Here is a 25,156-nt window from a genome sequence, read left to right as displayed (position 1 = left end):
TCCCTCCTCTCTCTCTCTCTCTCACCTCTCGTTCTCCCTCTCTCTCTCTCTCTCTCTCACCTCTCGTTCTCCCTCCTCTCTCTCTCTCTCTCACCTCTCGTTCTCCCTCCTCTCTCTCTCTCTCTCACCTCTCGTTCTCCCTCCTCTCTCTCTCTCTCTCACCTCTCGTTCTCCCTCCTCTCTCTCTCTCTCTCTCACCTCTCGTTCTCCCTCCTCTCTCTCTCTCTCTCACCTCTCGTTCTCCCTCCTCTCTCTCTCTCTCTCTCACCTCTCGTTCTCCCTCCTCTCTCTCTCTCTCACCTCTCGTTCTCCCTCCTCTCTCTCTCTCTCTCACCTCTCGTTCTCCCTCCTCTCTCTCTCTCTCTCTCACCTCTCGTTCTCCCTCCTCTCTCTCTCTCTCTCACCTCTCGTTCTCCCTCCTCTCTCTCTCTCTCTCACCTCTCGTTCTCCCTCTCTCTCTCTCTCTCTCTCACCTCTCGTTCTCCCTCCTCTCTCTCTCTCTCTCTCTCACCTCTCGTTCTCCCTCCTCTCTCTCTCTCACCTCTCGTTCTCCCTCTCTCTCTCTCTCTCTCACCTCTCGTTCTCCCTCCTCTCTCTCTCTCTCGCTCACCTCTCGTTCTCCCTCCTCTCTCTCTCTCTCTCTCACCTCTCGTTTCTCCCTCCTCTCTCTCTCTCTCTCACCTCTCGTTCTCCCTCCTCTCTCTCTCTCTCTCTCACCTCTCGTTCTCCCTCCTCTCTCTCTCTCTCTCTCTCACCTCTCGTTCTCCCTCCTCTCTCTCTCTCTCACCTCTCGTTCTCCCTCTCTCTCTCTCTCTCACCTCTCGTTCTCCCTCTCTCTCTCTCTCTCTCTCACCTCTCGTTCTCCCTCTCTCTCTCTCTCACCTCTCGTTCTCCCTCTCTCTCTCTCTCTCACCTCTCGTTCTCCCTCCTCTCTCTCTCTCTCTCTCACCTCTCGTTCTCCCTCCTCTCTCTCTCTCTCTCACCTCTCGTTCTCCCTCCTCTCTCTCTCTCTCTCTCACCTCTCGTTCTCCCTCTCTCTCTCTCTCTCTCTCTCACCTCTCGTTCTCCCTCCTCTCTCTCTCTCTCTCTCACCTCTCGTTCTCCCTCCTCTCTCTCTCTCTCTCACCTCTCGTTCTCCCTCCTCTCTCTCTCTCTCTCTCACCTCTCGTTTCTCCCTCCTCTCTCTCTCTCTCTCTCACCTCTCGTTCTCCCTCCTCTCTCTCTCTCTCTCTCACCTCTCGTTCTCCCTCTCTCTCTCTCTCTCTCTCTCACCTCTCGTTCTCCCTCCTCTCTCTCTCTCTCTCTCACCTCTCGTTCTCCCTCTCTCTCTCTCTCTCTCACCTCTCGTTCTCCCTCCTCTCTCTCTCTCACCTCTCGTTCTCCCTCCTCTCTCTCTCTCACCTCTCGTTCTCCCTCCTCTCTCTCTCTCACCTCTCGTTCTCCCTCCTCTCTCTCTCTCACCTCTCGTTCTCCCTCCTCTCTCTCTCTCACCTCTCGTTCTCCCTCCTCTCTCTCTCACCTCTCGTTCTCTCTCCTCTCTCACCTCTCGTTCTCCCTCTCTCTCTCACCTCTCGTTCTCCCTCTCTCTCTCACCTCTCGTTCTCCTCTCTCTCTCACCTCTCGTTCTCCCTCCTCTCGTTCTCTCTCTCTCTCTCACCTCTCGTTCTCTCTCTCTCTCTCACCTCTCGTTCTCTCTCTCTCTCTCACCTCTCGTTCTCTCTCTCTCTCTCTCACCTCTCGTTCTCTCTCTCTCTCTCTCACCTCTCGTTCTCTCTCTCTCTCTCTCACCTCTCGTTCTCTCTCTCTCTCTCACCTCTCGTTCTCTCTCTCTCTCTCTCACCTCTCGTTTCTCTCTCTCTCTCACCTCTCGTTCTCTCTCTCTCTCACCTCTCGTTCTCTCTCTCTCTCACCTCTCGTTCTCTCTCTCTCTCACCTCTCGTTCTCTCTCTCTCTCACCTCTCGTTCTCTCTCTCTCTCACCTCTCGTTTTCTCTCTCTCACCTCTCGTTCTCTCTCTCTCACCTCTCGTTCTCTCTCCTCTCTCTCTCTCTCTCTCACCTCTCGTTCTCCCTCCTCTCTCTCTCTCTCTCTCACCTCTCGTTCTCCCTCTCTCTCTCTCTCTCTCTCTCACCTCTCGTTCTCCCTCTCTCTCTCTCTCTCACCTCTCGTTCTCCCTCCTCTCTCTCTCTCACCTCTCGTTCTCCCTCTCTCTCTCTCTCTCACCTCTCGTTCTCCCTCTCTCTCTCTCTCTCACCTCTCGTTCTCCCTCTCTCTCTCTCTCTCACCTCTCGTTCTCCCTCTCTCTCTCTCTCTCACCTCTCGTTCTCCCTCTCTCTCTCTCACCTCTCGTTCTCTCTCTCTCTCTCACCTCTCGTTCTCCCTCTCTCTCTCACCTCTCGTTCTCCCTCTCTCTCTCACCTCTCGTTCTCCCTCTCTCTCTCACCTCTCGTTCTCTCTCTCTCTCTCACCTCTCGTTCTCCCTCCTCTCGTTCTCTCTCTCTCTCTCACCTCTCGTTCTCTCTCTCTCTCTCACCTCTCGTTCTCTCTCTCTCTCTCACCTCTCGTTCTCTCTCTCTCTCTCTCACCTCTCGTTCTCTCTCTCTCTCTCTCACCTCTCGTTCTCTCTCTCTCTCTCTCACCTCTCGTTCTCTCTCTCTCTCTCACCTCTCGTTCTCTCTCTCTCTCTCACCTCTCGTTCTCTCTCTCTCACCTCTCGTTCTCTCTCTCTCTCACCTCTCGTTTCTCTCTCTCTCTCACCTCTCGTTCTCTCTCTCTCTCTCACCTCTCGTTCTCTCTCTCTCTCTCACCTCTCGTTCTCTCTCTCTCTCACCTCTCGTTCTCTCTCTCTCTCACCTCTCGTTCTCTCTCACCTCTCGTTCTCTCTCTCTCACCTCTCGTTCTCTCTCTCTCTCTCTCTCACCTCTCGTTCTCTCTCTCTCTCTCTCACCTCTCGTTCTCTCTCTCTCTCTCTCACCTCTCGTTCTCTCTCTCTCTCTCACCTCTCGTTCTCCTCTCTCTCTCACCTCTCGTTCTCCCTCCTCTCTCACCTCTCGTTCTCCCTCTCTCTCTCACCTCTCGTTCTCCCTCTCTCTCTCTCTCACCTCTCGTTCTCCCTCCTCTCTCTCTCTCTCTCTCACCTCTCGTTCTCCCTCCTCTCTCTCTCTCTCTCTCTCACCTCTCGTTCTCCCTCCTCTCTCTCTCTCACCTCTCGTTCTCCCTCTCTCTCTCTCTCACCTCTCGTTCTCCCTCCTCTCTCTCTCACCTCTCGTTCTCCCTCCTCTCTCTCTCACCTCTCGTTCTCCCTCCTCTCTCTCTCACCTCTCGTTCTCCCTCCTCTCTCTCTCACCTCTCGTTCTCCCTCCTCTCTCTCACCTCTCGTTCTCCCTCCTCTCTCTCACCTCTCGTTCTCCCTCCTCTCTCTCACCTCTCGTTCTCCCTCACCTCTCGTTCTCTCTCTCTCTCTCACCTCTCGTTCTCTCTCTCTCTCTCACCTCTCGTTCTCTCTCTCTCTCTCACCTCTCGTTCTCTCTCTCTCTCTCACCTCTCGTTCTCTCTCTCTCTCTCACCTCTCGTTCTCTCTCTCTCTCTCACCTCTCGTTCTCTCGCTCTCTCTCACCTCTCGTTCTCTCTCTCACCTCTCGTTCTCTCTCTCTCTCACCTCTCGTTCTCTCTCTCTCACCTCTCGTTCTCTCTCTCTCACCTCTCGTTCTCTCTCTCTCACCTCTCGTTCTCTCTCTCTCACCTCTCGTTCTCTCTCTCTCACCTCTCGTTCTCTCGTTCTCTCTCTCACCTCTCGTTCAATCTCTCTCTCCTCTCGTTCTCTCTCTCTCTCTCTCCTCTCGTTCTCCCTCCTCTCTCTCTCTCACCTCTCGTTCTCCCTCCTCTCTCTCTCTCACCTCTCGTTCTCCCTCCTCTCTCTCTCTCACCTCTCGTTCTCCCTCCTCTCTCTCTCACCTCTCGTTCTCCCTCCTCTCTCTCTCACCTCTCGTTCTCTCTCTTCCTCTCACCTCTCGTTCTCCCTCCTCTCTCACCTCTCGTTCTCCCTCTCTCTCACCTCTCGTTCTCCCTCCTCTCGTTCTCCCTCCTCTCTCTCACCTCTCGTTCTCTCTCTCTCTCTCACCTCTCGTTCTCTCTCTCTCTCTCACCTCTCGTTCTCTCTCTCTCTCACCTCTCGTTCTCTCTCTCTCACCTCTCGTTCTCTCTCTCTCTCACCTCTCGTTCTCTCTCTCACCTCTCGTTCTCTCTCTCACCTCTCGTTCTCTCTCTCACCTCTCGTTCTCTCTCTCACCTCTCGTTCTCTCTCTCTCTCACCTCTCGTTCTCTCTCTCTCTCTCTCTCTCACCTCTCGTTCTCTCTCTCTCTCACCTCTCGTTCTCTCTCTCTCTCACCTCTCGTTCTCTCTCTCTCTCACCTCTCGTTCTCTCTCTCTCTCACCTCTCGTTTCTCTCTCTCTCTCACCTCTCGTTCTCTCTCTCTCTCACCTCTCGTTCTCTCTCTCTCTCACCTCTCGTTCTCTCTCTCTCTCACCTCTCGTTCTCTCTCTCTCTCACCTCTCGTTCTCTCTCTCTCTCGCCTCTCGTTCTCTCTCTCTCGCCTCTCGTTCTCTCTCTCTCTCGCCTCTCGTTCTCTCTCTCTCGCCTCTCGTTCTCTCTCTCTCTCGCCTCTCGTTCTCTCTCTCTCTCGCCTCTCGTTCTCTCTCTCTCTCGCCTCTCGTTCTCTCTCTCTCGCCTCTCGTTCTCTCTCTCTCGCCTCTCGTTCTCTCTCTCTCTCGCCTCTCGTTCTCTCTCTCTCTCGCCTCTCGTTCTCTCTCTCTCTCGCCTCTCGTTCTCTCTCTCTCTCGCCTCTCGTTCTCTCTCTCTCTCGCCTCTCGTTCTCTCTCTCTCTCGCCTCTCGTTCTCTCTCTCTCTCGCCTCTCGTTCTCTCTCTCGCCTCTCGTTCTCTCTCTCCCACCTCGTTCTCTCTCACCTCTCTCGCCTCTCGTTCTCTCTCTCGCCCCTCGTTCTCTCTCTCTCTCGCCTCTCGTTCTCTCTCTCTCGCCTCTCGTTCTCTCTCTCTCTCGCCTCTCGTTCTCTCTCGCCTCTCGTTCTCTCTCTCTCGCCTCTCGTTCTCTCTCTCTCGCCTCTCGTTCTCTCTCTCGCCTCTCGTTCTCTCTCTCGCCTCTCGTTCTCTCTCTCTCGCCTCGTTCTCTCTCTCTCGCCTCGTTCTCTCTCGCCTCGTTCTCTCTCTCTCGCCTCGTTCTCTCTCTCTCTCTCGCCTCGTTCTCTCTCTCTCGCCTCGTTCTCTCTCTCTCTCTCGCCTCTCTTTCTCTCTCTCACCTCTCGTTCTCTTTCTCTCTCTCACCTCTCGTTCTCTCTCTCACCTCTCGTTCTCCCTCCTCTCTCTCTCTCTCTCACCTCTCGTTCTCCCTCCTCTCTCTCTATCACCTCTCGTTCTCCCTCCTCTCTCTCTATCACCTCTCGTTCTCCCTCCTCTCTCTCTCTCACCTCTCGTTCTCCCTCCTCTCTCTCTCTCACCTCTCGTTCTCCCTCCTCTCTCTCTCTCACCTCTCGTTCTCCCTCCTCTCTCTCTCTCACCTCTCGTTCTCCCTCCTCTCTCTCTCTCACCTCTCGTTCTCCCTCCTCTCTCTCTCTCACCTCTCGTTCTCCCTCCTCTCTCTCTCTCACCTCTCGTTCTCCCTCCTCTCTCTCTCTCACCTCTCGTTCTCCCTCCTCTCTCTCTCTCACCTCTCGTTCTCCCTCCTCTCTCTCTCTCACCTCTCGTTCTCCCTCCTCTCTCTCTCTCACCTCTCGTTCTCCCTCCTCTCTCTCTCTCACCTCTCGTTCTCTCTCTCTCTCTCACCTCTCGTTCTCTCTCTCACCTCTCGTTCTCTCTCTCACCTCTCGTTCTCTCTCTCTCTCTCACCTCTCGTTCTCTCTCTCTCTCTCACCTCTCGTTCTCTCTCTCTCTCACCTCTCGTTCTCTCTCTCTCTCACCTCTCGTTCTCTCTCTCTCTCACCTCTCGTTCTCTCTCTCCTCTCTCTCACCTCTCGTTCTCTCTCCCCTCTCTCTCACCTCTCGTTCTCCCTCCTCTCTCTCTCACCTCTCGTTCTCCCTCCTCTCTCTCTCACCTCTCGTTCTCCCTCCTCTCTCTCTCTCACCTCTCGTTCTCCCTCCTCTCTCTCTCTCACCTCTCGTTCTCCCTCCTCTCTCTCTCTCACCTCTTGTTCTCCCTCCTCTCTCTCTCTCACCTCTCGTTCTCCCTCCTCTCTCTCTCTCACCTCTCGTTCTCCCTCCTCTCTCTCTCTCACCTCTCGTTCTCCCTCTCTCTCTCACCTCTCGTTCTCCCTCTCTCTCTCACCTCTCGTTCTCTCTCTTCCTCTCACCTCTCGTTCTCTCTCTTCCTCTCACCTCTCGTTCTCTCACCTCTCGTTCTCCCTCTCTCTCTCACCTCTCGTTCTCTCTCTCTCTCTACCTCTCGTTCTCTCTCTCTCTCTCACCTCTCGTTCTCTCTCTCTCTCTCACCTCTCGTTCTTTCTCTCTCTCTCACCTCTCGTTCTCCCTCCTCTCTCTCTCTCTCACCTCTCGTTCTCCCTCTCTCTCTCTCTCACCTCTCGTTCTCTCTCTTCCTCTCACCTCTCGTTCTCCCTCCTCTCTCTCTCACCTCTCGTTCTCTCTCTTCCTCTCACCTCTCGTTCTCTCTCTTCCTCTCTCACCTCTCGTTCTCTCTCTCTCTCACCTCTCGTTCTCTCTCTCTCTCACCTCTCGTTCTCTCTCTCTCTCACCTCTCGTTCTCTCTCTCTCTCACCTCTCGTTCTCTCTCTCTCTCACCTCTCGTTCTCTCTCTTACCTCTCGTTTCTCTCTCTCTCACCTCTCGTTCTCTCTCTCCTCTCGTTCTCTCTCTCTCACCTCTCGTTCTCCCTCCTCTCTCTCTCACCTCTCGTTCTCCCTCCTCTCTCTCTCACCTCTCGTTCTCCCTCCTCTCTCTCTCACCTCTCGTTCTCCCTCCTCTCTCTCTCACCTCTCGTTCTCCCTCCTCTCTCTCTCACCTCTCGTTCTCCCTCTCTCTCTCTCTCACCTCTCGTTCTCCCCCCTCTCTCTCTCACCTCTCGTTCTCTCTCTCTCACCTCTCGTTCTCTCTCTCTCACCTCTCGTTCTCTCTCTCTCCTCTCGTCTCTCTCTCTCACCTCTCGTTCTCTCTCTCTCACCTCTCGTTCTCCCTCCTCTCTCTCTCTCAACTCTCGTTCTCCCTCCTCTCTCTCTCTCTCAACTCTCGTTCTCCCTCCTCTCTCTCTCTCTCACCTCTCGTTCTCCCTCCTCTCTCTCTCTCTCACCTCTCGTTCTCCCTCCTCTCTTTCTCTCTCACCTCTCGTTCTCCCTCCTCTCTCTCTCTCTCACCTCTCGTTCTCCCTCCTCTCTCTCTCTCTCACCTCTCGTTCTCCCTCCTCTCTCTCTCTCTCACCTCTCGTTCTCCCTCCTCTCTCTCTCTCTCACCTCTCGTTCTCCCTCCTCTCTCTCTCTCTCACCTCTCGTTCTCCCTCCTCTCTCTCTCTCTCACCTCTCGTTCTCCCTCCTCTCTCTCTCTCTCACCTCTCGTTCTCCCTCCTCTCTCTCTCTCTCACCTCTCGTTCTCCCTCCCTCTCTCTCTCTCACCTCTCGTTCTCCCTCCTCTCTCTCTCTCTCACCTCTCGTTCTCCCTCCTCTCTCTCTCTCTCACCTCTCGTTCTCCCTCCTCTCTCTCTCTCTCTCACCTCTCGTTCTCCCTCCTCTCTCTCTCTCTCACCTCTCGTTCTCCCTCCTCTCTCTCTCTCTCACCTCTCGTTCTCCCTCCTCTCTCTCTCTCTCACCTCTCGTTCTCCCTCCTCTCTCTCTCTCTCTCACCTCTCGTTCTCCCTCCTCTCTCTCTCTCTCTCACCTCTCGTTCTCCCTCCTCTCTCTCTCTCTCACCTCTCGTTCTCCCTCCTCTCTCTCTCTCTCTCACCTCTCGTTCTCCCTCCTCTCTCTCTCTCTCTCACCTCTCGTTCTCCCTCCTCTCTCTCTCTCTCTCACCTCTCGTTCTCCCTCCTCTCTCTCTCTCTCTCACCTCTCGTTCTCCCTCCTCTCTCTCTCTCTCTCACCTCTCGTTCTCCCTCCTCTCTCTCTCTCTCTCACCTCTCGTTCTCCCTCTCTCTCTCTCTCTCTCTCACCTCTCGTTCTCCCTCCTCTCTCTCTCTCTCTCACCTCTCGTTCTCCCTCCTCTCTCTCTCTCTCTCACCTCTCGTTCTCCCTCCTCTCTCTCTCTCTCACCTCTCGTTCTCCCTCCTCTCTCTCTCTCTCACCTCTCGTTCTCCCTCCTCTCTCTCTCTCTCACCTCTCGTTCTCCCTCCTCTCTCTCTCTCTCACCTCTCGTTCTCCCTCCTCTCTCTCTCTCTCACCTCTCGTTCTCCCTCCTCTCTCTCTCTCTCACCTCTCGTTCTCCCTCCTCTCTCTCTCTCTCACCTCTCGTTCTCCCTCCTCTCTCTCTCTCTCTCACCTCTCGTTCTCCCTCACCTCTCGTTCTCCCTCCTCTCGTTCTCCCTCACCTCTCGTTCTCCCTCCTCTCGTTCTCCCTCACCTCTCGTTCTCTCTCTTCCTCTCACCTCTCGTTCTCCCTCCTCTCTCACCTCTCGTTCTCCCTCCTCTCGTTCTCCCTCCTCTCTCTCACCTCTCGTTCTCTCTCTCTCTCTCACCTCTCGTTCTCTCTCTCTCTCTCACCTCTCGTTCTCTCTCTCTCTCTCACCTCTCGTTCTCTCTCTCTCTCTCACCTCTCGTTCTCTCTCTCTCTCTCACCTCTCGTTCTCTCTCTCTCTCTCACCTCTCGTTCTCTCTCTCGTTCTCTCTCTCGTTCTCTCTCTCTCTCTCCTCTCGTTCTCCCTCCTCTCTCTCTCTCCTCTCGTTCTCTCTCCTCTCGTTCTCTCTCCTCTCGTTCTCTCTCCTCTCGTTCTCTCTCCTCTCGTTCTCCCTCCTCTCTCTCTCCTCTCGTTCTCCCTCTCTCCTCTCGTTCTCCCTCTCTCTCTCTCTCTCTCTCTCTCTCTCTCGCTCTCTCTCTCTCGTTCTCCCTCCTTCTCTCTCTCTCTCGTTCTTCCTCTCTCGTTTTTCCTCCCTCGTTCTCCCTCCTCTCTCTCTCACCTCTCGTTCTCCCTCCTCTCTCTCTCACCTCTCGTTCTTCTTCTCTCTCTCGTTCTTCCTCTCTCTCTCTCGTTCTTCCTCTCTCTCTCTCTCTCGTTCTTCTTCTCTCTCTCTCTCTCTCTCGTTCTTCCTCTCTCTCTCTCTCTCGTTCTTCCTCTCTCTCTCTCTCTCTCGTTCTTCCTCTCTCTCTCTCTCTCTCTCGTTCTTCCTCTCTCTCTCTCTCTCTCGTTCTTCTCTCTCTCTCTCTCGTTCTTCCTCTCTCTCTCTCTCTCTCGTTCTCCCTCTCTCTCTCGCTCTCGTTCTCCCTCCGCCTCTCGCTCTCGTTCTCCCTCTCGCTCTCGTTCTCCCTCCGCTCTCGTTCTCCCTCCTCTCTCTCTCTCGTTTCTTCCTCTCTCTCTCTCTCGTTCTTCCTCTCTCTCTCTCTCTCGTTCTTCTCTCTCTCTCTCTCTCGTTCTTCCTCTCTCTCTCTCTCGTTCTTCCTCTCTCTCTCGCTCTCGTTCTCCCTCTCTCTCTCTCGTTTCTTCCTCTCTCTCGCTCTCGTTCTCCCCTCTCTCGCTCTCGTTCTCCCTCCGCTCTCGTTCTCCCTCCGCTCTCGTTCTCCCTCCTCTCTCTCTCTCGTTCTTCTCTCTCTCTCTCGTTCTTCCTCTCTCTCTCTCTTCTCTCCTCTCTCTCTCTCTTCTCCCTCCTCTCTCGCTCTCTCTCCCTCCTCTCTCTCGCTCTCGTTCTCCCTCCTCTCTCTCGCTCTCGTTCTCCCTCCTCTCTCTCGCTCTCGTTCTCCCTCCTCTCTCTCGCTCTCGTTCTCCCTCCTCTCTCTCGCTCTCGTTCTCCCTCCTCTCTCTCGCTCTCGTTCTCCCTCCTCTCTCTCGCTCTCGTTCTCCCTCCTCTCTCACCTCTCGTTTCTCCCTCCTCTCTCACCTCTCGTTCTCCCTCCTCTCTCACCTCTCGTTCTCCCTCCTCTCTCACCTCTCGTTCTCCCTCCTCTCTCACCTCTCGTTCTCCCTCCTCTCTCGCCTCTCGTTTCTCCCTCCTCTCTCTCGCCTCTCGTTCTCTCTCTCTCTCTCGCCTCTCGTTCTCCTCTCTCTCGCCTCTCGTTCTCTCTCTCTCTCCTCTCGTTCTCTCTCTCTCTCTCGCCTCTCGTTCTCTCTCTCTCTCTCTCACCTCTCGTTTCTCTCTCTCTCTCTCACCTCTCGTTCTCTCTCTCTCTCTCACCTCTCGTTCTCTCTCTCTCTCTCACCTCTCGTTCTCTCTCTCTCTCTCACCTCTCGTTCTCTCTCTCTCTCTCACCTCTCGTTCTCTCTCTCTCTCTCACCTCTCGTTCTCTCTCTCTCTCTCACCTCTCGTTCTCTCTCTCTCTCTCACCTCTCGTTCTCTCTCTCTCTCTCACCTCTCGTTCTCTCTCTCTCTCTCCCTCTCGTTCTCCCTCCTCTCTCTCTCTCCTCTCGTTCTCCCTCCTCTCTCTCTCTCCTCTCGTTCTCCCTCCTCTCTCTCTCTCCTCTCGTTCTCTCTCCTCTCGTTCTCTCTCCTCTCGTTCTCTCTCCTCTCGTTCTCTCTCCTCTCGTTCTCTCTCCTCTCGTTCTCTCTCCTCTCGTTCTCCCTCTCTCTCTCTCTCCTCTCGTTCTCCCTCTCTCTCTCGTTCTCCCTCTCTCTCTCTCTCTCTCTCTCTCTCTCGCTCTCTCTCTCTCGTTCTCTCCTCCTCTCTCTCTCTCTCTCGTCTCTCTCTCACCTCTCGTTCTCCCTCCTCTCTCTCTCACCTCTCGTTCTCCCTTCTCTCTCTCTCTCCTCTCTCTCTCTCTCTCTCTCTCTCTTCCTCTCTCTCTCTCGTTCTTCCTCTCTCTCTCTCTTCTTCTCTCTCTCTCTCTCTCGTCTTCCTCTCTCTCTCTCGTTCTTCCTCTCTCTCTCTCTCTCTCTCTCTTCTCTCTCTCTCTCTCGTTCTTCCTCTCTCTCTCTCTCTCGTTCTTCCTCTCTCTCTCTCTCTCTCGTTCTTTCTCTCTCTCTCTCGTTCTTCCTCTCTCTCTCTCTCTCTCTCTCGTTCTCCCTCTCTCTCTCGCTCTCGTTCTCCCTCCGCTCTCGTTCTCCCTCCTCTCTCTCTCTCGTTCTTCCTCTCTCTCTCTCTCTCGTTCTTCCTCTCTCTCTCTCTCTCGTTCTTCCTCTCTCTCTCTCTCTCGTTCTTCCTCTCTCTCTCTCTCGTTCTCCCTCTCTCTCTCGCTCTCGTTCTCCCTCCGCTCTCGTTCTCCCTCCGCTCTCGTTCTCCCTCCTCTCTCTCTCTCGTTCTCTCTCTCTCTCTCTCGTTCTTCCTCTCTCTCTCTCGTTCTTCCTCTCTCTCTCTCGTTCTTCCTCTCTCTCTCTCGTTCTTCCTCTCTCTCTCTCTCTCTCCCTCCTCTCTCGTTCTCCCTCCTCTCTCGCTCTCGTTTCTCCCTCCTCTCTCTCGCTCTCGTTCTCCCTCCTCTCTCTCGCTCTCGTTCTCCCTCCTCTCTCTCGCTCTCGTTCTCCCTCCTCTCTCTCGCTCTCGTTCTCCCTCCTCTCTCACCTCTCGTTCTCCCTCCTCTCTCACCTCTCGTTCTCCCTCCTCTCTCACCTCTCGTTCTCCCTCCTCTCTCACCTCTCGTTCTCCCTCCTCTCTCACCTCTCGTTCTCCCTCCTCTCTCACCTCTCGTTCTCCCTCCTCTCTCACCTCTCGTTCTCCCTCCTCTCTCACCTCTCGTTCTCCCTCCTCTCTCACCTCTCGTTCTCCCTCCTCTCTCACCTCTCGTTCTCCCTCCTCTCTCACCTCTCGTTCTCCCTCCTCTCTCGCCTCTCGTTCTCCCTCCTCTCTCGCCTCTCGTTCTCCCTCCTCTCTCGCCTCTCGTTCTCCCTCCTCTCTCGCCTCTCGTTCTCTCTCGCCTCTCGTTCTCTCTCGCCTCTCGTTCTCTCTCGCCTCTCGTTCTCTCTCGCCTCTCGTTCTCTCTCGCCTCTCGTTCTCTCTCTCGCCTCTCGTTCTCTCTCTCGCCTCTCGTTCTCTCTCTCTCTCTCTCGCCTCTCGTTCTCTCTCTCTCTCTCGCCTCTCGTTCTCTCTCTCCCTCCTCGTTCTCCCTCACCTCTCGTTCTCTCTCACCTCTCGTTCTCTCTCTCTCACCTCTCGTTCTCTCTCTCACCTCTCGTTCTCTCGCCTCTCGTTCTCTCGCCTCTCGTTCTCTCTCTCTCGCCTCTCGTTCTCTCGCCTCTCGTTCTCTCTCTCTCGCCTCTCGTTCTCTCTCGCCTCTCGTTCTCTCTCGCCTCTCGTTCTCTCTCGCCTCTCGTTCTCTCTCGCTCTCTCGCCTCTCGTTCTCTCTCTCTCTCGCCTCTCGTTCTCTCTCTCTCTCGCCTCTCGTTCTCTCTCTCTCTCGCCTCTCGTTCTCTCTCTCTCTCGCCTCTCGTTCTCTCTCTCTCTCGCCTCTCGTTCTCTCTCTCTCTCGCCTCTCTTCTCTCTCTCTCGCCTCTCGTTCTCTCTCTCTCTCGCCTCTCGTTCTCTCTCTCTCTCGCCTCTCGTTCTCTCTCTCTCTCGCCTCTCGTTCTCTCTCTCTCTCGCCTCTCGTTCTCTCTCTCTCTCGCCTCTCGTTCTCTCTCTCTCTCTCGCTTCTCTCGTTCTCTCTCTCTCTCTCGCCTCTCGTTCTCTCTCTCTCTCGCCTCTCGTTCTCTCTCTCCCGCCTCTCGTTCTCTCTCTCCCACCTCGTTCTCTCTCTCCCACCTCGTTCTCCCTCACCTCTCGTTCTCTCTCACCTCTCTCGCCTCTCGTTCTCTCTCTCTTGCCTCTCGTTCTCTCTCTCTCGCCTCTCGTTCTCTCTCTCTCTCGCCTCTCGTTCTCTCTCTCTCTCGCCTCTCGTTCTCTCTCGCCTCTCGTTCTCTCTCGCCTCTCGTTCTCTCTCGCCTCTCGTTCTCTCTCTCTCGCCTCTCGTTCTCTCTCTCTCTCTCGCCTCGTTCTCTCTCTCTCGCCTCTCGTTCTCTCTCTCTCACCTCTCGTTCTCTCTCTCTCTCTCTCTCACCTCTCGTTCTCTCTCTCTCTCACCTCTCGTTCTCTCTCAACTCTCGTTCTCTCTCTCGTTCTCTCTCTCGTTCTCTCTCTCGTTCTCTCTCTCACCTCTCGCTCTCTCACCTCTCGTTCTCTTTCTCTCTCTCACCTCTCTCCTCCATGGTCTTCCCTGTGGCTCAGTTGGTAGAGCATGGTGTGTGCAACGCAAGGGTTGTGGGTTCGATTCCCACGGGGGGCCAGTGCATTCACTACTGTAAGTCGCTCTGGATAAGAGCGTCTGCTAAATGACTAAAATGTAAAAATGTAAAATGTAAGTTGTGACTCTGTGGTGTAACAAACGCAGACAACATTTACAGCTCAACTTCCTTTGTGCCTTATCCTCTCTCCCTCCTCAACTCTAGGCTCGTCAGTTGATTCTGCAGCATGGTCTAACCCTGTCGGATCTGGACAGACACCCAGAGGTACTTCAGCTAGAAACAACTTCACCAGCTTTTGATGTGTTGCAATGCTGTTTTCAATGTTTCAGTTGCCTGTAGTTCTCGTCGGCAGTGTAGTTCTCGGGGGTCGTGTAGTTCTCGGGGGTCGTGTCGTTATCGGGGGTCGTGTAGTTCCCGTCGGCAGTGTTGTATCGGGGGTCGTGTAGTTCCCGTCGGCAGTGTTGTATCGGGGGGTCGTGTAGTTCCCGTCGGCAGTGTTGTATCGGGGGGTCGTGTAAAAACAGAATTCTGCCCTTTTCTCACACACACAAAGAACGATTAAATGCCTAAGAGATCTTGCTGCTTTTTATAAACACAGGTCTCAAATCCTTCTTGTAATTTCTGCTCGGCGGCAGACTAATTTTGTGCTTCAGTTCTAAACTCATAATTCAGGACCAGGCAGAGCTCTGACTGATATGGAGATGCTTTTCTCTCTACTTTTCTCGGTGTAGCCAGACTCTTTTTCTCAGGTAAAATGCGAGACTAACTTTAAGCAAAACATTAGGAAATGTAGCTGGATACATTCTTCCTATGATGAACATTAGAAAAATGATGGCCATGCATTGTTTTTGCAAAAAATACCTTGCTTTTATAAGTTCACTTACATGTGTCTACCAGCCATATAGCTTTGCACTTCTGTTGTCATCTGATGAAAAATGAAGCTGTTTTCAGCCTAATGTGTTGCACGTCCCTGATCACTCTATTGAAGCAAAAAAAAACACTCAATATAAAAACCAGGTGAAATGGTTTAAAACAGATATGCATTTTCAAAACTCAGACCTTCAAAATAAATATTTCTGAACTGTAACGTTGGCCCTGTGTATGGTGTTTGCCCTCTAACCCCTCCCAGCTGGACGTGGCCATCGACGGGGCGGACGAGGTAGATGCTGCTCTCACACTCATCAAGGGAGGAGGGTAAGACGCTTCTGTCTTATTCACCAGACTACAGTCGGGTTCTAGGCTAGCCTGTTACTATCCATGCTGTCAAGCTCCCTGACTACAGTCAGGTTCTAGGCTAGCCTGTTACTATCCATGCTGCCAGGTTCCCAGACTACAGTCAGGTTCTAGGCTAGCCTGTCAGGTTCTAGGCTAGCCTGTTACTATCCATGCTGTCAGGCTCCCAGACTACAGTCAGGTTCTAGGCTAGCCTGTTACTATCCATGCTGTCAGGCTCCCTGACTACAGTCAGGTTCTAGGCTAGCCTGTTACTATCCATGCTGTCAGGCTCCCTGACTACAGTCGGGTTCTAGGCTAGTCTGTTACTATCCATGCTGCCAGGCTCCCTGACTACAGTCAGGTTCTAGGCTAGCCTGTTACTATCATGCTGTCAGGCTCCCTGAATACAGTCAGGTTCTAGGCTAGCCTGTTACTATCATGCTGTCAGGCTCCCTGAATACAGTCAGGTTCTAGGCTAGCCTGTTACTATCCATGCTGCCAGGCTACATGCTATCCATGCTACAAGCATACCCATAACATGATGCAGCCATCACTATGGTTGAAAATATGGAGAGTGGTACTCAGTATTGTATTGGATTTGCCCCAAACACACCACTTTTTGAATTCAGGACAAAAAGTGAATTGCTTTGCCATATTTTTTCCAGTGTTACTTCAGTGCCTTGATGCAAACAGGAAGCATGTTTTGAATTATTTTTATTCTGCACAGGCTTCCTTTTCTCTGTCATTTAGGTTAGTATTGTGGAGTAACTACAATGTTGTTGATCCATCCTCAGTTTTCTCCTATTGGCCTCATGGTGAAACCCCTGAGTGGTTTCCTTCCTCTCCGGCATCTGAGTTAGGAAGGACGCCTGTATCTTTGTAGTGACTGGGTGTACTGATGCACCATCCAAACTGTAATTAATAGCCTCACCACGCTCAAAGGGATATTGTCTACTTGTTATTTATTTTACCCATCTACCAATAGATGCCCTTTGTGAGGCATTGAAAATCATCCCTGGTCTTTGTGGTTGAATCTGTGTTTTGAAATTCGCTGATCGACTGAGGGACCTGTGTGTATGTGTGTGGTACAGAGATGGAGTCATTATTGCGCAGTGAGTCTATGCAACCTGTGACTTGTTTAGCGCTTTTTTACTCCTGAACTTATTTAGTAACAAAGAGGTTGAATATTTATTGAGTCAATACACTTTTAGCTTTTCATTTTGAATCATTTTAATAAAACATTATTCCACTTGTCATTTATGGGGTATTGTATGTAGGCTAGTGACCCTAAACATCTCAACTGAATCCATTTTAAGTTCGGCAGTAACACAAGTGATGTGAAGGCTCTGCTATCCATGCTGTCAGGCTCCCTGACTACACATCTTCTCTCTCTGTGTCTCTCTCTTCTCTCTCTCACTCACTCACATATAATAGAGGCTGTCTGACTCAGGAGAAGATCGTAGCAGGCTGTGCCAAACACTTCATCGTCATCGCTGACTTCAGGTGGGTCTGTGTTCAAATGAAGTTGAAATTGTCACATAAAACGTGTAGACTAACAGTGAAATGTTTACTTACGGGTCTGTTATGTATGGTACGACATGCTGTACGGCATACTGTACGTTGTTATGGTTTACGACAGTGTGCTGCTTTATGGATGAATGGGTTGTCAGGATGAGTGGCACATGTCATTAAACGACAGAGTGATGTACAATGTGAAACCGTGCAGACGTGCGTTCTTCTACAGCTAGGCTAGATATAACATTGGCGACGAAGATGGCTGAATTCAGTTTACCACCGCCGGCACCATTCCTCGCCGTGCCTGGCGAACCTCCAGTCCCGTGGAATAACTGGCTTGATAGCTTTAACACTTATATCGAAGCTATGGACTTTTCTACAATCTCCGACAGGCGGAGGACAGCACTGCTCCGTCACTGCCTCGGTACAGAGGGACAAAGGATTTTCAGAGCGCTTGGATCAGCTCCTACATTCACTGCTGCAGTCAGCCTCCTACGGAACCATTTCACCGGGAAAGAGCGAGTGCTCCTCCGACGCTACCGGCTACGGAAGAGACACCAACGGCCGGGTGAGTCCATTCAAAGCTACGTGGCTAATCTGAGGGATTTGGCTAGCTCTTGTAACTATGGGACACTTCAGGACGAGATCATCAGGGATCAGTTGATAGAGGGGACGTTATGTGAAAAGACAAGGGAGAAACTGCTTTTGGAATCGGATAATTTACAACTAGATGGAGCTATTAAAATAGCACTCCAGGTTGAAGCGGCGTTGGAATGCTCTACTATGCTAACAGACAGATCTGCAGCATACACTCGGCCCCCAGCCATTCTCACACAGCAGCTTCAGCCCGAGCAGGCGCACTACAACGATCACGCGCTGTGCATGGCCTCCCACGTTGATAGCTGCATGGACACAGACACCGGCATGCCCGTGCAGCAGGCACACAGACAAACGAACAGAAGTAGCTGTGGCAACTGCGGGGCTAGCTCTCACAATTCAAGGGCTTCAAACTGCCCAGCCCGTGGGAAAATATGCAAGAACTGTTCAAAATACAATCACTTTGCAAAAGTGTGTCGTTCTGCCCCAGCTACTAGCTCCACCCAGCACAGGCCCTTAGTTTCATCTCACTCTCAACATGAACGCACGGAAATCCGAACTGTCTCCACCAACCATGTGTCATTCAGGACATGCACTGTGCAGCTGGGTGAGGTGGGTTTGCCTTTGCTGCTGGATACTGGCGCTGCGGTGTCGTTGCTCAACCTTGCCACTTACTACAAGTTTTTCAGTCACCTACCACTCCAACAGCCCTCCACTGCCCTGTGTGGGTACGGTAGATCCAAGATAGACATTGTAGGCACCCTCCAGGTCCCAGTACACTACGGCACCAAGCATCTGCCATCATTCACATTTCATGTTGCAAAGCGGGGTGCCAACCTCTTGGGCCTCGACCTCTTCACAGGCTTGGGATTCACGCTGAGAGATGACAGTGGGTCAGCTATCCACCAGGTTACCTGCACATGGCAACAGAACTGGCCAACTCTTTTTGATGGACTGGGCTGCCTCACAGCCTTTACTCACAGGCCCCTAGTGAATCCGGAAGTGACCCCAGTCATGCAGCCCCTGCGGCGCATTCCCTTTGCACTGCGTGATGATGTCACAAAAGATCTCCAGGCACAGTTGGATGCAGGCATCATTGAGCCAGTCAACGCTGCCCCCTGGATTTCAAACTTAGTCATTGCAACCAAAAAGTCAGGTGGAATCCGGACCTGCGTGGATCTTCGTGCTGTGAACAAGGCCGTTGTCCCGGATAAGTACCCGTTGCCTACAGCTGAGGAGCTGACCGCACAATTCCATGGCTCCAAGATCTTCACGAAGCTTGACCTTCGTCAGGGTTATCTTCAGGTACCCCTCCATGCAGCTAGCAGAGATCTCACTACCTTTGTCACACATGCTGGCGTGTTCAGATATACACGCATGCCTTTTGGACTTAACTCCGCCCCCAGCTGTTTCCAGAAGGTGAGGAGCACCATCCTCGCTGGAATACCTGGGGTGGCGGTCTATCTGGATGACATCGTGGTCCACGGTCCTGACCTCCACATCCATGATTATCGACTCCACAGAGTATTCAGCGCTCTACTGCAGAACAACCTGACCCTTAACGGTGGAAAGTGCACCTTTGCAGCTCCAGCCGTCGAGTTTGTGGGGTTCCGCCTGTCGGCCAAAGGCATTGCCCCACTCATGTCGAACATTGAAGCCGTCCACAGGATCACCACAGCCCCAGTCTTGGCTCACTTTGACCCCGTCTGCCCCACCATTGTCACGTGACGCCTCAGCTGGAGCACTAGGAGCTGTCCTCTCACAGCTGCAGAATGGCATTGAGAGGCCCGTCGCCTTCGCCTCAAGGGCCCTGAGCCCCACAGAACAACGGTACTCTGTGGGCGAACGAGAAGCACTGGCCTGTGTCTGGGCATGCGAAAGGTGGCACCTCTACCTCTATGGCCGTCTGTTCACGCTCCGAACCGACCACCAGTCCCTCACAACGCTACTGTCGGCATCAGGAACTGGCCACAAGCCACTTCGGCTGCACAGATGGGCCGACCGCCTCAGACAGTACGACTATCAGCTGAAGTTCACTCCAGGGAGGGATAACGTGGTGGCAGACCTCCTCTCACGCTCCTTTGACGCTCCTACTCCGACCGTCTTGCCAGACGACAACGAAACAGAGCTCGTACAAATGCTTTACGCTCCTCTTCAGTCAGTTGTCTCACTGGAGGAGCTGAAGCAAGCATCGGAACAGGATCCCACACTGTCTACCCTGCGCACCTACATACGCACTGGATGGCCAGCACACGTGCCGGAAGAGCTGGCGACTTTTGCCAGGGTGAAGCACGAACTGTCTTGCTGGGAAGAAGTCTGTGTCTCTCGAGGGTTTTGCACTGTGGTCCCAAGTGGTCTGCGTGCGCGTGTTCTATCCATGGCGCACGAGGGGCACTTGGGCATAGTGAAGGTCAAACAGCGATGTCGAGACCTTGTGTGGTGGCCAGGCATCGACCACGACATTGAAGCCCTGGTCAGGGATTGTGCTGCATGCCTCCTCAGTGGGAAAACAGGACAGTCCGCCCCACCCCCCTGCAGCCTCTCGCATGGCCGTCCCGCCCCTGGGAGCACATCCAACTGGACATCTGTGGCGAGATCCATGGTCACGCAGTCCCTCGCCATCAGCGCTTCCTGGTGGTGGTGTATGACCTCCACTCTAAGTGGCCAGAAGTGGTTCCTGTCGGAACTGTCACAGCACAGGCCATCGTGGACATCCTAGACAGCCTGTTCACAAGGTGGGGCCTGCCCCTCACCCTTACCACGGACAATGGGCCCCAGCTAATCTCTGCCGAGTTCTCCTCATATCTCAGCAACAAGGGAATCAAACACATCCGCACGGCCTACTACAACCCACAAGCTAACGGAGGGGTGGAACGCTTCAACCAAACGCTGAAGAACGGCATCAGAGCGCACCTGGTCCAGGGGTGCACGTTCCAAACTGCTTTGAATCAAACGCTAATGCACTACAGAGCAAGCAAACACACAACAACACAGGCCTCCCCGGCATCCCTCATGCTAGGTCGTGAGATGGAACTGCCACTGGACAGACTCAGAACACAGAGAGTTGCAGAACCGGCGACTAGGTGCACCCAAGAACAGCAGGCAGTGACCAGGCACCAAAGAGCAATGAAACAGCGTTTTGACAAGGCACACAGGGTGAAGAAGTCGATCATCCAAGTGTCTGACTGGGTCCGAGCCCGACGGCCTCAGCGGTGCAACAAAATGGCCTCATTCTGGTCGGAACCCCTGCAGGTCAGTCGACAACTGGGGCCCGCCACATTCATGTTGAGCAATGGATCACGCTGACACGCCAGCCGCCTCAGGAAAGTCCCTGCTCCTCAAGGAATACGAATGCACACAGAACAGACATGCAGGCCAGAGACGCCACCGGATGGACCTCCCCCACCACTACCACCCGAGCCCCAGCCTCTACGGGCTCCCCAAGGGCCAGAGCCACAAGCGGTGGCGGTTGAAGAAAGGCCTATGCGGGCACGAACTCGCCCTGCTCATCTGGGGGACTACTTAACCTCTTTTCATTCTTAGGCTCCGGTAGGTGTCTTAGTCAACCTCCAGGTTAATGGACTGAACTGGTTAGTTTGGAGAGTCCTTCTGTTTAAAGGTTGTTTTATTTCTTACAGGTATCACTCTAGGTTCTTGCCCTATGGACATTTTATATATGGTACCAGTCCCTGGTTTTGGAAAGGGGGGGGAAATGTTATGTATGGTACGACGTGCTGTACGGCATACTGTACGTTGTTATGGTTTACGACAGTGTGCTGCTTTATGGATGAATGGGTTGTCAGGATGAGTGGCACATGTCATTAAACGACAGAGTGATGTACAATGTGAAACCGTGCAGACGTGCGTTCTTCTACAGCTAGGCTAGATATAACAGGGTCCTCTTCCAATAATGCAGAGAGAAATAAACAATAGAAACAGTGACGCAAGGAATAAATAGTGAATAACAAAAAACAATAGTCTAAAAATGACATGGCTATATACAGGAAGTACCAGGTAAGAACGTGGCTATATACAGGGAGTACCAGGTAATGACGTGGCTATACACAGGGAGTACCAGGTAATGACGTGGCTATACACAGGGGGTACCAGGTAATGACGTGGCTATACACAGGGGGTACCAGGTAATGACGTGGCTATACACAGGGGGTACCAGGTAATGACGTGGCTATACACAGGGGGTACCAGGTAATGACGTGGCTATACACAGGGGGTACCAGGTAATGACGTGGCTATACACAGGGGGTACCAGGTAATGACGTGGCTATACACAGGGGGTACCAGGTAATGACGTGGCTATACACAGGGGGTACCAGGTAATGACGTGGCTATACACAGGGGGTACCAGGTAATGACGTGGCTATACACAGGGGGTACCAGGTAATGACGTGGCTATACACAGGGGGTACCAGGTAATGACGTGGCTATACACAGGGGGTACCAGGTAATGACGTGGCTATACACAGGGGGTACCAGGTAATGACGTGGCTATACACAGGGGGTACCAGGTAATGACGTGGCTATACACAGGGGGTACCAGGTAATGACGTGGCTATACACAGGGGGTACCAGGTAATGACGTGGCTATACACAGGGGGGGGTACCAGGTAATGACGTGGCTATATACAGGGAGTACCAGGTAATGACGTTATAAGGATTAGGCACAATAGTGGAATTTGCAGTGTGCCTTCAAAATAGAAATACCTCTTTGAAAGTGACTCAGAAGGTTACAGTTGGTGGAATCGTGCCATATTTAGACTAGATGATTTTAAACAAGGTTGGAATGTGAAGCAATGAAAAGAGGTATCAGTCGACAGTGACACCCACAGAACACAACTGGGAAGAGTTTACGCAAATATTAGCGTTGTAGCTCTTATGACTGTGAAATCACCTCCCCAGTCAGCCTAATGTGTGTATTGACATTAATATTACTGTACAGCTTTACCTAAGGAGTGGGGATCAATGAAATGGGGTTTCAGTCTACTCAATACCCAATATATTTTTACCCAACGTCCTCCAGAGTTATCAGACTCCAAAACATCCACACAGTATTGTTTTTCCTTTGTAGTCTACCATCATCTACAATATACATAGTAGGTTGACTGGTACAATACATGTGGCTCAATTCAGTGGTTTCAGAGTCCCACAATAAGAGCTACGATGCTAATGATCTCTGGGAGTCACAGAGTAGACTGATACCCCATGTCATTGATCCACCATCCATAGGTAAGGCTGTACAGGGAAATAATCCATAGGTAAGGCTGTACAGGGAAATAATCCATAGGTAAGGCTGTACAGGGAAATAATCCATAGGTAAGGCTATACAGGGAAATAATCCATAGGTAAGGCTGTACAGGGAAATAATCCATAGGTAAGGCTGTACAGGGAAATAAGTATGTCCCCCAATGCAATTCTAAAGTCTAATGCATCCAGTGTGATTTCAGGAGATTTTTGTCAAATTAACAAATGATTGTATTTTTTATTTTTATATAACATTCCAACCTTGTTTAGCATGATCTATTCAATTATGGCAAAATACTACTATTTGTATTAATTTGCATCACTTTCAATGACATACCTCTATTTTGAAGGCTAACCGCCAAGTCCACTATTGCGGATAATCCTTATCGTGTCTAGCTTCACATAGATGGTTCTGACCTCCATTAATCAAATAAGACCTGTCTTATAAATTAGGCTTACACCTAGCTAGCTAACTATAGCTACTGAAACAGATGTAGTTTTGCTGTGTTTTTGGGGAAGAACATTGTTTGCATCCATTAACTAGCTAGATTTTTTTTAGTTTTTATGACCAGCACTGTAGGTGCACGAGACAACTTTACCAGCATCATAGCACACGTATTGCGGAATGGTTGCGATTATGAAATACGAGTGATTGTGTAATCAATGTGTAATAACTACGTTAGAAATGTATGAACGTGTTAAATTGTGACGCACAGTCATATTCAGGTCCTGATTGGTCAACAAGCTCATTTGACACATGTCAAATAACATTTTGACGCATCTTTTTTTGACACGCAAATGGGCAAAATAGTGTTCCATAGTCTCCTGGAATTACGGATTTCTTTTAACATTGTTGATTTATTGATTTGTTAACTTTGGCTAAGTATCATACAGGTTTTAAATACAAATAAACATACACTTGCCTAAAGGTTAAAGTTCACCAGCCCCTGACCCCCCCCCCTATAGGAAGGACTCCGCGACCCTGGGCCAGCAGTGGAAGAAGGGTGTTCCTATTGAGGTGATCCCTATGGCCTACGTCCCCGTCTCCAGGACTATAGCCAAGCGCTTCGGTGGGGAGGCGGTACTCCGTATGGCCGTCAGTAAAGCTGTGAGTCACCATCTTCCTGCTTTCTGCTCCATTTCATTTAATCACTTCTCTAAAGATGGAGTGGCATGCTTTGTTCAAAAAACAACGTCATTGTTCCTTCTGGCCACGACAGAAACATTTTCAATAGCGATCGAAACTGAATGCAATTCATTATGGTCTGTTGTAGTTACTGCATGAATTGGTTACATTTCTGAAGTTGACATTTTATATTCACTATAATACACAACAAATTACCTACGTGAACCGTTGGACTAACGGAGGTTGAGATGGTTACACTCTATGTAAGTGAGAGGCAGAGGGTTTTGATTGGTCTTCCTGTCCACTAGCGGCTGTTCTGATTCATCTCCCTCTGAGATGTAGTGTTGTGGTAGAGCATGGTGCTTACAACCCCAGGGTTGTGGGTTCGATTCCCACGGGGGACCAGCACGTAGAAATACAAAAACTTATCCACTCACAACCTTAAGTTTCTCTGGATAAGAGCGTCTGATAAATGACCGACATGTCAATGTAACTGTGATTTGCCCCCCCCCCCCATCTCAGGGTCCAGTGGTAACAGACAACAGTAACTTCATTCTGGACTGGAAGTTTGAACACGCTCACAACTGGAAGGAGGTCAATACCGCTATTAAGATGATACCAGGTACACACAGCTCTGTTTCTGTCATCATCAAATGTATTTATAAAGCCCTTCTTATATCAGCTGATATCTCAAAGTGCTGTACAGAAACCCAGCCTAAAACCCCAAACAGCAAGCAATGCAGGTGTAGAAGCACGGTGGCTAGGAAAAACTCCCTAGAAAGGCCAAAACCTAGGAAGAAACCTAGAGAGGAACCAGGCTATGAGGGGTCTCTTCTGGCTGTGCCGGGTGGAGATTATAACAGAACATGGCCAAGATGTTCAAATGTTCATTGGTGACCAGCATGGTCAAATAATAATAATCGTAGTAGTTGTCGAGGGTGCAACAAGTCAGTAACACAAGAGCAAGTGTCAGTTGGCTTTTTCATAACAGACAGCGTGGCTAGTGATCTTCCTGTTTCTTCAGTGAAACTGGAACAGAGAGAACCATATTTCTCTCTTCCTCCCTCTTCCTCTCTCTAGGTGTGGTAGAGACAGGTCTGTTTGTGGGGATGGCTGAGAGGGTGTACTTTGGGATGGAGGATGGTAGTGTTCGTGTGAGAGACCCTCCAGTCAACTGACCTGACTGGGACCTGACACCTTCCACCAACCTTCCTGTCTGGGACCACCATCTAAACGGCAGTGCCTTATATTGTATTCTGGGACCACCATCTCATCCACAGTGCCTTATATTGTATTCTGGGACCACCATCTAAACCACAGTGCCTCTATATATTAAGTCCCAAATGGCACCCTATCCTTTTACAAAGTGCACTACTTTTGACCAGAGCCCTATGGGTTTAGGGTCCTATGTAGCGGATAGGGTGCCATTGGGGAAACAGCCAATATTCTATCACCTATGGACTCTGCCTGATCTGACAGACTGAATGGTGTATAACTGCAGGTTGACCTCACAACCTCAACATCGACCATGACAGGTACAGGCTCTACCTTTTTATATGTTTATAAGTTGAAAAATTTAGGTGGACATAAATACATTTAGGAGCACGATGAAAAATGAGGTAATACATTCTTGCCTACTCTAAATAAATTCCAGGTGGCAAAGCAAAATATTGTGGTGCCTCTGTATGGACGCCGTTTGGGGTTTTACATGTGAAATAACACTATCATAGTGTTTGTGCTGAATGTTCACCTATTAGCCGAGCTCCTCCACTACCATCAGTAGCCATGTATTAAACACACCAGCCTCTAACGATGCGTTTACAGTACCACGTTGTAATAAGGCATTATTTATTCCACCGAATGGGGAAACGTCCGTGTGAGCATTTTGACGTAAACTCGGGATAAAAAAAAAAAGGCAAATATTGTTGATGTTATCAACTTCTGGGCAAGCTAGCTTTAGCTTGGTAACGTTAGCTAGCTAGCGCCAGCATGGTAACGTTAGCTAGCTAGCGCCAATGCAACCAGCCTGAAACTGCACTCATTTTCAATATGCTTAGGAAACCTTGAGAGTAAGTATTATGTTGGAATGGGGATCAGTCTATTCAGTACCTAAGCACTTTTTTCCCCAACGCCATCCTC

General features: G+C 51.5%; 1 protein-coding gene across 2 annotated transcripts in view; it reads left to right on the top strand.

Moving 5' to 3' along the window:
• rpia (ribose 5-phosphate isomerase A (ribose 5-phosphate epimerase)) overlaps positions 1-24,685 on the top strand; it is a 30,173-nt gene extending 5,488 nt beyond the window's left edge. For both annotated transcript variants that reach the window (XM_045723809.1, XM_045723808.1), the window contains 6 exons: positions 13,510-13,569; positions 14,435-14,499; positions 15,955-16,023; positions 22,858-22,999; positions 23,540-23,639; positions 24,098-24,685. In XM_045723809.1, the coding sequence (XP_045579765.1) occupies positions 13,510-13,569; positions 14,435-14,499; positions 15,955-16,023; positions 22,858-22,999; positions 23,540-23,639; positions 24,098-24,195 (534 nt within the window). In that variant the 3' untranslated portion in view covers positions 24,196-24,685. The remainder of the gene's footprint in view (positions 1-13,509; positions 13,570-14,434; positions 14,500-15,954; positions 16,024-22,857; positions 23,000-23,539; positions 23,640-24,097) is intronic.
• Positions 24,686-25,156: the final 471 nt, after the last annotated feature.

The sequence above is a fragment of the Salmo salar genome, chromosome ssa09, assembly GCF_905237065.1.
Source record: "Salmo salar chromosome ssa09, Ssal_v3.1, whole genome shotgun sequence".
NCBI classification, from domain to species: domain Eukaryota; kingdom Metazoa; phylum Chordata; class Actinopteri; order Salmoniformes; family Salmonidae; genus Salmo; species Salmo salar.
This window is presented reverse-complemented; position numbering and strand designations above follow the sequence as displayed.